Source organism: Chrysochloris asiatica, unplaced genomic scaffold (genome assembly GCF_000296735.1).
Source record: "Chrysochloris asiatica unplaced genomic scaffold, ChrAsi1.0 scaffold00042, whole genome shotgun sequence".
NCBI classification, from domain to species: Eukaryota; Metazoa; Chordata; class Mammalia; order Afrosoricida; family Chrysochloridae; genus Chrysochloris; species Chrysochloris asiatica.
Window position 1 is genome coordinate 5,421,175 of NW_006408560.1, and position 14,371 is coordinate 5,435,545.

A 14,371-nucleotide genomic window follows, 5' to 3' on the forward strand; every position below is an offset into this window, starting at 1 on the left:
GTCCTTAATCCATGTTGAGTTGGTTTTTGTATAAGGTGTGAGGTGAAGATCTTGTTTCAATCTTTTGCATATCGTTTTCCAGTTCTGCCTGCACCATCTGTTCAAAAGACTATCACCTCCCCATGCGATATGTTTAGGTGTTTTGTCAAAAATCAGTTGGCTATATATAGATGCGTTAATTTCTGGATTCTTGATTCTGTTCCCTTGATCTATGTATCTTTCATTGTACCAGTACCAAGCTGTTTTGACCAGTGTAGCCATGTAGTAAATTTTGAAGTCGGAAAGTGACAGGTCTCCAACCTTATTCTTCTTCTTAAGCAGTGCTTTGCTTATCCTGAGTTTCTTCCCTTTCCATATAAAGTTTGTAATTGTTTTTCCCATCTCTTTGAAGAATGTCGTTGGGATTTGGATTGGGATTGCATTATATGTATAAATTGCTTTGGGCAGTATTGACATTTGCACAATGTTAAGTCTTCCTATCCAGGAACATGGTACATTCTTCAATTTTGTAAGTCTCTTTTGGTTTCTTGTAGTAGTGTTTTGTAGTTTTCTTTGTATAAGTCCTTTGTTTCTCTGGTTTTTCTTTGTACAAGTCCTTTGTTTCTCTAGATATTTCATCCTTTGGGTGGCTATTGTAAATGGTATTGCTTTTCTAATGTCCTTTTTAATGCTGTCGTTTTTGGTATAGAGAAATCCAACTGATTTTTGTATGTTGATCTTATATCCTGCCACTTTGCTGAATCTTCCAATGAGGTCTAGTAGCCTTCTTACTGAGGCTTTGGAGTTTTCTACATATAGGATCATATCGTCTGCAAATAGGGAGAGTTTTACTTCCTTTTTTCCCATTTGGATGCCTTTAATTTGAGGGAATTTATTTTAAGGTTCACAGGTCAGAAGACAGGACAGGGTCATTACAAAAAAAAAAAAAAAGAAGACGAAAAAAACGAATATTTCAAACAATTGTCCCACTGTGCCTGCATCTTGCCCAGTTCATTCCCAAAAAGGGACCAGAATGAGGTTTCAACCACATTAGACTCTTAAGACATATCATGTTGGTTTTTGAGGAAACTGCAGCTCCTAAAATAGTTTTTTAAAATTAAAATGAGCAAACCAAAGAGTACAATGATAAGCCACTTTCTCCTTCCAACTTTTAATTTTTCTTTGATCTGCTCCTTGAGGATCAAAACAAATCAAAATCATGAAGTCTTAGATTTTGGAATTAATGTGACTTCATCTCATGGCTAATGTGGCCAAGAGAACTATGTTTGCACAATTAAGACAAAAGTAGAACATTTTGGTTCTGATTCCACTGTATTTACTATAAAATATACTAATGGTAGGTTGGAGATTGGAGAAGGAGGCTGAAACCCCTATCACAGGGCAGCATGACAGCAGGACCCTAACTAGACTTCAAGGAACTGATACTGTTCTTGAGGGGGCAGGAAACCTCATAATTAAGTTTCACACTTACAAAATTACCACTCTGAATTCAGGAATAAGAGGCATTTGGTTGTTATACAATTCCACCTGTAGATACTAGCTTTAAATTTGAAGAGGAAAAACACTCATTGCATTTATATTATGGGTTAGAGTTTCTTACGAGATTCCTAAATCCACCTATTTTGTTTAGTTTGGATACAATTTATAACTGTGACATTAAGATTACCACAACCCTGTCTTAGGTGTGGCTGTTAGTTTCAGAAAGTCCATCGGTCACTGCTAAATCTGTTGCTTGCAGAGGCCTCCGAGCTCTGGGTTTGTTGAGTAGAGTCCTCACCATTTAAGCTCATCCTACATACAGGACATGTATCATGCTGAAAAAGAAAGATATTAGTCCCTGTGAACAGCCTAACCTAAGAAATTGGGGTTACATCAAAAACTATGACTTGGCAACTACGAAAGTAAAGGGGCATGTATTCTGATGCAATGCACACTGGGCTCCAGCATGGGTCATCAGGACATCTCAAACTGGGACTTTAAGTTCTAGGTTAGCAACCTAACTATAGCTAACACATACCACCAAACTGAACAAACAAGAAACTGTGACCTTGAATAATGAAAGAGGGTAGCTGTCCACCACTTGCAACACAGTCTAGAACAGGTGTTAACAAACAGTTTCTATCAAGGGACAGATATTGAGTATTTTAGGCTTTGTGAACCATACTGTCTCTGTTACAACGATGCCAATGTAGCACAAAAACAGCCATAGGCAATTTGCAAATAAATAAGCATAGCTGTGTTCCAACAAGGACCCTGGGGATTTAAATGGTTTATGGTTGGTTATTATTAAAAATGTTAGTGATATAAAACCAGTTGGGGCTGTGGAAGAAAGGCTCAGTGTTCTGATTCCATAAAAATTAAAGCCAAGAAAACCCTACATGGGGTTGCCATGACTTGGAACTGACTCGATGGCAACAGGTTTGGTTTAGTGTGTGTTCCCATAAAGCAAATAGAGGTGGCAGAGTTGAGTCACAGGCTATAGTTTGCCACTCCTGGCCTAGAGACAGAGAGGATGCAAATACATAGTAGTCTGAAAATACAATAATGTTGGTAATAGCACTGTAGGATAAGCACTAAGCTGCTAACGAAAAAGTTAAAACCCATCAGTCGCTCCTCAGAAACCCTATACAAGGCCGCTATGAGTCAGAACCCACTAGACGGTACTTAGCAACTATAACAGGAGTTAGCCAGGGGTTTATGAGACTACAATCTGATGTGGTTGGTTATATACCCTTCCTCTGTCTGAACCACTCCCTAGGAAGATGTGACTGGTATAGATGCCCCCTCCCAGGTGACAGCTGGCTACTCACCAGTTCTAACCATGGCACAATACAACTGCTATGAAAAAAGTGGTTGCAGGGCAACTGCCGGACCTCCTCCTCCACTGTGTAATCTTCTTTGCATACTGGACACTCTAAACCCATATCTGTTGGAAGACAAAATGCCTGTTAAAGTAAACAAGAGAAGGAAACAAACAAACAAACAAAAAAAAAACCCAATGTCTATAATGGTCCAGTAATTACATAAAGAAAAAAGATGAGAAAAGCAGTGCATCCAAGTAAATGACAGATAAAATGGGGGTGGGGAAGGTGGTACACAGCAGTATATATAAAGGAGGAATGATGAACGAGGTCTACATAGGAACTATATAAGGTTTAGTTTTTCATTTAATGATAGAAGAAATAAATCGGGCTTAGATTATTACATAAGTAAACCAGGAAAATAATTTTACCAAATTTTGCCTCTGAAAGTCCATGTCAATCTGAGAAGCCTGTCAACCACAACCAAGGGACTCTTTTCAGCAGTCTTACTAGTTCCCACTCAGTGTCTCAAACCACTTTTACCCTACTCTTTTCCACATTACTTGTTCTTTTTGAGCATGGGTTGGACATTCTGCACAAGTTAATTAAAAGCTGTACCAGGACCCCCCATCCAAAAAAAAAAAAAAAAAAAAAAAACCTAAAGAGGATAGAGAGAAACACTGTTAACTGATGATATATGGAGGGGATAATAATCAATGTAATGAAACATGCTATATGAATAGTTGAATGTGAAGCTGATGATGTGCCCTGTGAACTTTCACTCAATCCAAAATAAAAACATTTAATTAAAAAAAAAAAAAAAAAAAAAGCTGTACCAGGAGGTGGTGCTGCAGAACAGCAAAGCCCAGGTTCCAGGTCTAAAGACAGGAAGCCTTCTTCGAGAGGAAATGGCCACACTCTCTCTATACTGAGAGTACCAAGCAGCAAGTTCTGAGTTTCTCAAGTTTAGCTAATAATATCTGCAAGTCTCTCTTCCTAATGACGGGAGCAGCTTCATTCTCCACAGAGCTCAAGGCGCTTGGAAGATGTGATTCATTCTTTCCTCTCCACTCCTACTACCTTCACCCTTAATTCTAGCTTCACTTCTCATGCCTACTCGACTGCAATGGCCGCCCAAGTAGTTTCGCTGACTCCAGGCAGTCAACCCTCCAGAGACAGCCTATACTTTGCTGTTGTTGTTGGGTGCCTTCATGTCAGTTCTGAGTAACAGTGACCCAGTGTACAACAGACTGAAACACTGCCCACTCCGCACACCCTCACAATCATTGCTATGTTTAAGCCCCGTTACTGCAGTCATTCTGTCCATCATCTCCTTGGAGGTATTCCTCTTTTTCACTGACCCTTGACTTTACCAAGCATGATGTCTTTCTCCAGAGGCTGACCTCTCCTGATAACGTGTCCAAAGAACATGAGACAAAGTCTAGTCATCTTTGCTTCTAAGACACACTGGCTGCACTTCGTAGACAGATTTGTTCATTGTTGTTGTTAAGTACCGTGGAGTCAGTTCCAACTCATAGTGACCCTACACAGGGTTTCTGAGGCTGCAAATCTTTATGGGAACAGAAAGCCTCATCTTTCTCCCGCGAACAACTGGTACTTGCGAACTGCCGACTTTGAGGTTAGCAACCCAATTTGTAACCACTATGCTACTAGAGCTCCTTGATTTGTTCCTTACTGCCTACTAATTTCCTCTTATGTCAGTTTTATAGTAACCTCCAGCTCATCTTCCCTTAAACTCTCAGCTATCATCTCAAAACCAACCAGTTAAAAATGAAAAACACTCCACCACTTCCCCACCCAAAACAGGCATGGCCTAGTCACAACTCACTCATGGAGTGGAAACTCGTAAGCAGCTGACAGTAGTACCACCTTTGTTGTTGCACAGTTGTAAAATCTTAGGATCAGTTTTGACCTTCTCCCTCTCTTCATTTCATTATGTAATCAGAGATAAAAGACTTTCTTCAAAAAGGTCTGCTGAACCACTTTGGCTTTCTGCTAGTACTATAACTTGATCTCTGCCTGAGCTGCTGCAATAGGTCTCTCTAGACCCTTACTTCTGCCCTCCCCTTGCCAACCCAGTTCATGCACTGCCTCCAGACTAATTATTTCTAAAGACCAGTTAAATCTCCTCATTCCGCCATCTGAGGACCTACAAAACTCCCAAACTCCACTGCTACGAAAATATCCAGTTCTAACTTCTCTGTCACTTATGAATCCTCTATAATAAGACCCCACCCTTCCTATCTATTTATACTGTCCTCCCACTCACCCCATCCCCTAAAAAAAATGCCAAGCTGGCTGCTGTCAAACTGATTCCAACTCATAGGACCTGACAGTACAGAGCAAGGTTCCCAAAACTGTAATCTTTATGGAAGCAGACTATCACATCTTTCCCCCTTGGAGCAAGTGGTTGGGTTTAAACTGCTGGCCTTTTGATTCACAGCTGAGTGTTTTAACCATTATACCACCAAGGCTCCTTTGTCATACTTCTCACTACTCCCCAAACAAAAGTCTTTTCTAATAATGTCTTCAATTCTAAGTCTCCTTAAACCAAACTCAGACACCATGTCCATGCTGATAATCTTATACTGGTTCATACCTTCCCTTAAATAGCTCATCTTGTCTTTAAAATCTTCTCTGACTCTAAACCTGAATTTGTGGGGAAAGAAATCTTCAGTCCAAAGCACTGCCCATTACCACTAAATTCTTCAGTTCTGACAAATGAGAAAATATCTATGTCTGATATATCCAAGTGTGCCTGTCACATGGTAAATATGCAACACATTTCTAGCCTCCCATTTTTCCCTTTCCTCATACCCTAAAGTCAGGATCACCTGCTCAATACCACTTCTTACATTGTTGTCTGTTTGATAAGTTTTGTTTCCCTTAACTTAATTAGTTCCTTATACAAGGGGGCTTCGAAAGTCCATAGAAAAATTGAATTAAAGATAATGGAATTTTTCTATGAACTTTTTGAAGCCTGCTTAAATATCTTAGTCTTCTTTATTTGCTATGGTACCTAGAAAAGAAACAGGATTAACTGCTTAGAAAACAGACTAACCCAATGATTTTGGTACCCAGGTAGGAATTTCAACTGAAAATCTTTAGTATAGGAAAGTGTTGGGACTTTGAACAGAGATCAGAAGGTGACAGGAAACAAAATATTACATATGAAAATGAACCTACCAACTTGTTCCTGAGTTACTGTCACTGTTGGAAGAGATGTGATCATTTCCTGATCAGCTGGGGGAGGCCCTGTGTTTTCCAGTTGTCCTAAAAGCTACCAAAAAGAAAAGAAGAAGCTGATGAAGATGACAGCACATAGCAAACACCTCAGCATCCTTGGGGAGGGAGCTGTTCCAGCTGAGAACAAATAAAGGAGATATTAGAAATGCTAGTTACTCTTATGTATGCAAAGTTCTGAAAGGCTTGGGTTTCCCTTTTCCTGCTGCCAGAACACTAATAATTACTTTATAATTTCAGAGTGAAATCAGTATAAGTCTACAGAAAAAACCATCAAGGCCCACCTTTGAATATAAAGCAACTTCAGTGGCAACAAACAGATTGTGATGTCATGAATGAAACTACAGCTTAATTGAAAAGTACTATTTAACCAGTCCAGAAATGTCACTCTGCTGGAAGGAAGGGAGAAAAGGATGGGAGTACGTAAAACAGGATGTTGTTAGGTGTACTCAAGCCAGCCTTGACCTACAGAACCCCATGAACAATACAACAAAACACTACATGGTCTTGGGCCATCCTCACAATCACTGCTATACTGTTGGAGCCCACTGGTGTAGCTGCTATGTCAACACATCTTGTTGAGGTTCTTCTTCTTTCTCACTGACCTTTTACTTTACCAAACATGATGTTCCTCTCCAGGGACTGGTTCCTCCTGATAACATGTCCGAAGTGCCTGAGATGAAGTTGCACCATTTTCACTTCTAAGGCACATTCTGGCTGTACTTCTTCCAACACAGATTTGTTAATTCTTCTGGCCCAACCCATTGCCAGCATGTCGATTTCAACTCACAGTGACCCTATAGAATAGATTAGAACTGCTCCTTAGGGTTTTTAAGACTGTGAATCTTTATGGGAGAAGACAGCCTCATCTTTTCCCCATAGAAAGGGGGTGGGTCTGAAACACTGACCTTGCAGTTAGCCGCCAAATGCTTAATTCACTGCACCAATACAGCTTCTTGATCTTCTGGCCATCTATGATATATTCAGTATTCTTCACCAATACCATAACTCAAAGGCATCAATTCTTTAGTCTTCCTTATTCACTGTTCAGCTTTCACATGCATATGAGATGATTGAAAAAACCATGACTCGGGGCAGGCAAACCTTAGTCCTCAAAGTGACTACAGTAAGCCAAAAATCAGAGGGAAATTACTGACTATAAGATGACAGCTATAAATAACATGTGTCTGTTCTCATCAACCCACAGGGAAATGAAAACCAATCAAATTAAACATAAACAAGTGGAAGCAATTATACTTGGCATAGGAATACCTCCTCTGCTTCCTTCCCCTGCTTTGCTCTAACAGAAATGCCTCCTGCAACATCTGGGGAGTCCCTCTTTTTTCACGGTGTACTTGCCAGTAAGATTCTCACAGGGCTGAACAACATGCCAAATTATAATACACAGTTTGTCACGGAAGAAGTCTTCTTTTCCTGTGGCAGTGAAATCATCTTCTAGAAAGCCGCTAGGATGTTGAGTTAAATCCCCAAACCATTGATCCCTTTAGTAAAATGAAGCCCACAGCTCAACATACTAGAGAAAGCAGAGTGATTGCCATTTCACAGACACCCTCCAAAGGGAGCACCTCACCTGGGTTACAATGGCATCCAGCTCTGTCTGACCCCAGGCATAGTCTTCAGGGTTGGAGTGCAACATTCCATACCTACACAGGATATGAGACAGTGTTAAGACAATGACCACAGAAAAACTTGGTAAGAGGAATCTTGCACTCTCTCACAAATGCAAAGTCACTAGTCCTCTCGAGTCAAGTGGCAAAAGTTTCTTTGTCTCTATAAACTCAAACAGATTATTCAGAGAGAGTCTTTCATTCTCGCATACTTTTTACTTCACTGGATAGAACATAAAATATGAAGTTACCAAAAGTACCACAAGATAGACAAGAACAAAAAGAGCGACTCCTTGTCTGTTGGTTAAGAAAAGTTTGTCTTTTCTGTGACCACTTAACATTAAATATAAATAGAGCTACTTTTTTTTTTTTTCTTTCAAGTTTTTATAGTGAATTGAGTGATAGTTTACATGGGAGAACATCAGTTTTGTACTTATCCTATCATATTTCATTTCATTGCAATGATTACAATTCCCTCCATGCATCATAATTCAACAGTATTTGCTTCTATTCCCTCTGGGTTGTTGTGTTTTTGTTTTTGTTTTTGTTTTGATGTACACAAAAACACTCAGGGATATATAATCATTTAAACAACCAAAGGGCACATTCTGTAAGCCTGCCAGCACACAGCCTTTCTCTTTCCATGAGTCTAGAGTCCTCAGCTGCTCTATCTCTCTATGTCATCATCTCTACCTCCATCTCTGGTGTCGCTGCTTCCCTGGATAGGATCCCACATTCTGCCCTTGCTCTTCTTCCTTGATAATCCTAGAGTCCTCTGTTCCTGAATTGTAAGATTAACTACTTCCTCCTTTTTGTTATAAAACTTCTATATTTACAGTTGTGATACTCGCAATTAGTCATGATAACAATTACTCACTACTGAATCTTAACCCCATCTCCTTTCACCGGACCCATCTAGACAAGATGAAAACTAGTCAGTGGGAATTCTACCTTCCCCTACACACTCTGAAACAACTCCCTCTTGAAAACTTGTAAGCCAGTCACTTCGTGCCTTTATAGCCCTCCCCGTCCCATTTTAGGTAGCCAATGTCTAAGCTGCCCATCCCTATCAACCCCATGTACAGAGGAAATGGGAATGATAAATGGAGCTACTTTTTAAGGAGCGTTTTCCTTTCATGACTAAGCAAAATCTACAGCAAACGTCTCTCATTCTAAAAGGCTGTCTATGGTCCAGGACAATGAGGAACTTTCAGGTAGAGAAGCAGCCATAGCAGGCTCTCTGAATCACAATTTAGAACAACTACAAAAAGGACCTGGCAGCATCTCTCTGTGGAGCTGCTAGTGGCTACTGTGAATGACAGAGGTCCAAGTCTTTGGCTGGAACATGTTTTCAGAAAGTGTTGTTGTTGTTAAGTGCCGCTGAGTCAGTTCCAACTCCTAGAAACCCAGTAAACGGTTTCCAAGGAATGACTAGTGAGCTTGAACTGTCAACCTTGCAGTTCAAACCAACTTTGAAGCCCAGCACATTAACCTGCAGCACCACACCAGGAGTTCTTTCATAAACTGTTGTTGTTGTTAAGTGCCGTTGAGTCAGTTCTGACCTATAGCGACCCCGTATAGGTTTTCCAAGGAGGAACTAGTAAGCTTGAACCATCAACCTTGCTGTTCAAACAGACTTTGCAGTCCAGTGCATTAACCCACAGCATCACACCAGGACTAGAGGTTGGAAAACAGGGTAACTGTGTGAAGGACTGAGGTCCCTGTGAGCAAAAAAGTCTTCTGTGTCAGCAGTGGTAATTGTCCAAACAAGAGAACATCCCATCATGAACCCCTTACCATACATAATCCTGGATTATAGCCTCTTGTTACTTCTAACAAGCCTCCTTACTTTGGGAAAGGGAAGTGTGTATGTAGGCTAAGCATGCAACAGCAAGGTCAGTTTTGAACCACAAGGTTGGTGGTTCAAACTCACCAGCTGCTCCTCGGAAACCATATGCAGGGCTGCTATGGGTCAGAACCAACTTGATGGCACTTAACAACAATAAAATTCTTCACTTAGAGAATGTGGCAGTTCTATAGGATAAGCACTGGAATGTAAAAAAGGTCGGCAGTTTGAGCCCACCAGCTGCTCCAAGGGAGAAAGATGAAGCTTTCTGCTCCCACAAAGATTTACACAAAGTCTCAGAAACCCTACATAGGGTCACTATAAGTCAGAACCGACTTGACAGAATTTAACAACAACATTCCTCACTTAGCAACAATCTTGCTATCCAACATTTCATATTTACAAAAATAGTAAAAAAAAACAAAACAAACAAACAAAAAAACTACTATTCCACTATTTTGAACATTAACAATAAACATAGCGAATGCTGGGGTCCCTGATGGGGTTCCTGACTAGCAGATTCCATGTACAGGTAGAAAGTAAACTTGTATTGCATAGCATTTCACTGCCTGGAAGGGCAGAGATGGTACTCCCAAACAGTGGAATACTATGGGGTGCTGGTCAGGGTAGCTCCTAGCCTGGTTCCACTTCCTTGCCAGGACAAGTGGGGCTGTGATTAAAAGGAGCCCTGAGACAGGGCACTCAGGTGCCAAAGGTCTCAGGACCCCACATAAGCTCCTGTACAGCCCCTTACGTTTCTCAATGTCCCCTCCTGAACAGATACAGGTAAGGAAGAGGAAGACTATCTAGGCAGGGGTACAGTCAAAGGGTGAATGTGTGTCCATCGGCAGGTACGGTTTAAGGTCAAGGGCAGAGGCCAGGCCTTGATGTCACAGCCTCAGAGGAAGCTCTGGATAGCCAATTCTCATGGGGGCGTGTGGGTAGAAGGGGTTAGAGCCAGCTAAGTAAGAGCCAGGGGATACTCAGACAAGGGACCAGCAGTGGGGCCAGTGGGCAACACGCACCTCTCTTGTGGCACCCATGCCCTTCTGCCCATGAACAAGGAAGTCCCTGCCCCTAACAAAACCACCAAAGGCACTGAGTGAATGAGCTCTGGCCACTCGTCCTGAAAATATGGAGAAGGCAGAAAAGAAGGGAGCATGGCAATGGATAGGGGCAGCACTGTGGGCCTAGCTCTCCTGAGGAGACGTGGGAGAGGGAGAGACAGAAGTGGCAAGTGACCTCAGCAGGGGCTCAATGGGACATTCACAGTCCAGGTGAAGGGATGAGGTGATGTGGTCATCATCCGTCATTTTCCCATAATGTCAGTTTTCACATATGACCTGGTCTTTGGAACCTACCCATGTCGGTAAGTGAAGAGTAAGTGTAATCTGTTTTCAAGTTTAGAAATTTTAAGAAGTAATCTCTTCCTATATAATCTAGAGGGGAAACCCACAAATTAGATACCAAGCCTGACAAGGACCATCTCATTTCTCACCTTAACACAACCCTCAGACCAGAATATAAGCAGAACCAGATTATCAGTGCTCAGACATCCATGGCTAACCAATAAAAAACAAATTCTGATTAAATTTATGTCTCAGCAGATAAACACAGTCTAACAAACTGCCAGTTATATCTACATATTCACCTCTGCAGTTCTTCGTATCAGAGCATGTGACAAAAAAACTACAATACCTAAAATGATGCTACTATAGCAGAGTAAGATAGAAGGCAATTAGCTACTTACCAGGACAAAGGATGTGGAGATCTAGGAAGTGCAGAATTTGCAAAGAACCCTGCAAAGAGCTGTTGTATTATCCTGCAGGAAGAGAAAAAGTTAGGTAAGACAACAGATGAATGAAAATATTCTACAGAAATCCATGGCTGGTCAATCACCAATTCCTTCCCCAAACCACAATGGTTTTTCACTGACTCTTACACAAAAGAGAGCATCACAAATCAGTCTGCTATCTGGTGACCTACGATTTTTGTGGCTATCTTCCTGAGCTTGGCTGATATATTAACAGACTTTTGTGAATTAAGCAGGAAACAAGGTCGGATGGTATGGTGTAGTTGTCAAGTTATGCTCCTTGAATCTCTAGCACCAATCTAATTAGAGGCTCAAATGGATGCTGAGTCCGTGGGATTGTGGGTCCAGCTCTCTTTAACAAGAGTAGTTCCATTTTTTATGTGTCTTATACAATGGTTTCTATATAAGGTACCATTTAAAGGGTTTTCTTTTTTGTATCTTGAGGGTAATTTCATTTTATAACACAAATCACTGAGCCCAGAGTTCTGGTGTGGCACTGCAGGATAATGCACTGGACTGCAAAGATGGTTTGAACTGCTGTGTTTGCGGTTCATATCCACCAGCTGCATCTTAAAAACCCTATACAGGGTCACTATGAGTTGAAACCAACTCAATGGCAGTTAACAACATGCAACGGTTAAACACTCGGCTGCTAACCGAGAGACAGTCAGTTCTAACTTACCAGCTGTTCCACAGCAGAAAGATGTGAGAGTCTGCTTCCATAAAGATTACAGTCTTGGAAACCCTGTGAGGCAATTCTATTCTGTCCTATAGGGTCACTATGAGTTGGCAGAATCAATGACAATGGATTTTTTAATATTAGCTCTCAAAGGGTATTTCAAATGCTTACAACACAAACAAGCATGCATGTTTGGCATTTGACATTTTGAACATTTTAAATGGCATATCTATCCAGTCCTTCATCCTAATTAGTTGTTCTCGATTATCAAAGAATATGGAGATGTCTCGACAAAAGAAAAGAGCTGGAATTACTGCTCCCTAGATTACCTCTTCTCTGAATGATACACTCTTTTAATCTCCTGGTTCTCACTTTACTTAAAATGTCAATCAGTGTAATAGTGGCAGTAGTCAATGCTATTGTTTAAGTGCTGTCAAGTCAATTCTGACTCATGGAGACCCTAGACAGCAGCTGGTGGTTTTGATCTGCTGACCCTGAAGTAAGCAGTCCAGTTGTTATTCTACAGCGCCACACCAACAGCCAATACTAACTAATTATTAGAGGTTTCCTGCTACTAAAGTGCAGCAATAGCTAGCTTATACTATTCCTTCTATGTTGTTGTTGGTAAGTGCTGTAGAGTAGGGTCTGACTCATAGCAACCCTGTATAGGGTTTCCAAAGAGTGACTGGTGAGTTTGAACTGTCAACCTTGGGTTCAAATCAAATCAGTCCAGTGCTTATCCTAGAGCGCCATACCAGGACTCCACCATTCCTTGTATGGTGATTTTAAAATATGCCCACAAAATACTTGATACTTCTTCTTTGAGTATGGACTAGAGCAAGTGACTCACTTTTTAAAAATAAAACATGGCAGAAGTGATCATTTATAACTTGCAAGACTGTGTCACACAAAGCATTGTGGTTTCCTCCTTGCTCTCTCTTAGTTCACTTGCACTGGAAAAGTACCTTGTCAAGCAGTCCTATGGAAAGACTCACATGACGAGGAACTGCCAACAATCAGCACAAATTAGCTAGTATATAAGTAAGCCCAAGTCAAGGCCCACCACTCATCTGTCAGTTTGTCATACTATGGTGGCTTATGAGTTGCTGTGATTCTGGAAGCTATGCCACCAGTATTTTAAATATCAGCAGGGTCACCCATGGTGGAAAGGTTTCAGATGAGTTTCTAGATGAAGACAGACTAGGAAGGTGTGACAAAATACTTCTGAATATTTAGTCACTGAAAACCTTATGAATAGCAGAGAAATACAGTGTTGGATAATGAACCCCTCAGGTTGGAAGGAACTCAAAATGCAACTGGGGAACAACTGCCTCATCAAATTAGAGTTGACTGTGACGACGTGAATGGAGTAAAGCCTGTGGGACCTTCATGTGCTGATGGAGAAAAACTCAAATGAGGAGAAACACCTGTAAACATCCATTAATAATCGGAACATGGAATATATTAACTATGAATCTAGGAAAATTGGAAATTGTCAAAAATTGAACTGGAATGCATAAACATCAATATCTTACTCATTAGTGAGCTGAAATGGACTGGTATTGCCCATTTTGAATCTGACAACCACAAGGTTTACTATGCCAGGAATAACAAATTGAAGAGGAATGGTGTTGCATGCACTGTCAAAATGAACATATCCAGATCAGTCTTGAGGTACAACGCTGTCTGTGATAGGATAATATCCATGTGCCTATAGGGAAGACCAGTTAATACCACTCTTATTCAAATTTACGCACCAACCACTAAAGGCAGTGGAGATGAAATAGAAGAATTCTACCAACTTCTTCAATCTGAAATTCATCAAACAGGCAATCAAGATGTATTGATCATTACTGGTGATTGGAATGCAAAGGTTGGGAACAAACAGGAAGGATCAGTAGTTGGAAAATATGGCCTTAATGATAGAAATGATGCTGGAGATCATATGACAGAATTCTGCAAAATCAATGATTTGTTCATTTCAAATACCTTCTTTAGACAGCATAAGAGATGATTATTTATACACTCGGACCTCATCAATTGCTCACATGCAAATTCAAACTTAAGCTGAAAAACAAGTCCACAAGAACCAAAATATGACCTTGAATATATCCCACCTGAATTTACAGATCATCTGAAGAACAGATGTGATACATTAAACACTAAAGACTGAAGACCAGAAGAGTTATGGGATGACATCAAGAACAACATACAGGAAGAAAACAAAAAGTCATTAAGAAGACAAGAAACATATACGATAGGATGAATGTAAAGCTAATGTTCTCCCATGTAAACTATCACATAATTCACAATAAAACATTAAAAAAAAAACTAAAAAAA

The 14,371-nt window shown here is 40.6% G+C and overlaps 1 protein-coding gene across 1 annotated transcript in view; it reads right to left on the minus strand.

The window, feature by feature from the left end:
* Positions 1 to 1,589: 1,589 nt before the first annotated feature.
* Positions 1,590 to 14,371, minus strand: part of RNF115 (ring finger protein 115) — a 103,915-nt gene continuing 91,133 nt past the window's right edge. The window contains exons 5-9 of the mRNA XM_006861323.1: positions 11,290 to 11,361; positions 7,657 to 7,729; positions 6,009 to 6,102; positions 2,811 to 2,926; positions 1,590 to 1,814 (exon numbers count right to left, since the gene is read on the minus strand). Of these exons, the coding sequence (XP_006861385.1) occupies positions 1,698 to 1,814; positions 2,811 to 2,926; positions 6,009 to 6,102; positions 7,657 to 7,729; positions 11,290 to 11,361 (472 nt within the window). The 3' untranslated portion in view covers positions 1,590 to 1,697. The remainder of the gene's footprint in view (positions 1,815 to 2,810; positions 2,927 to 6,008; positions 6,103 to 7,656; positions 7,730 to 11,289; positions 11,362 to 14,371) is intronic.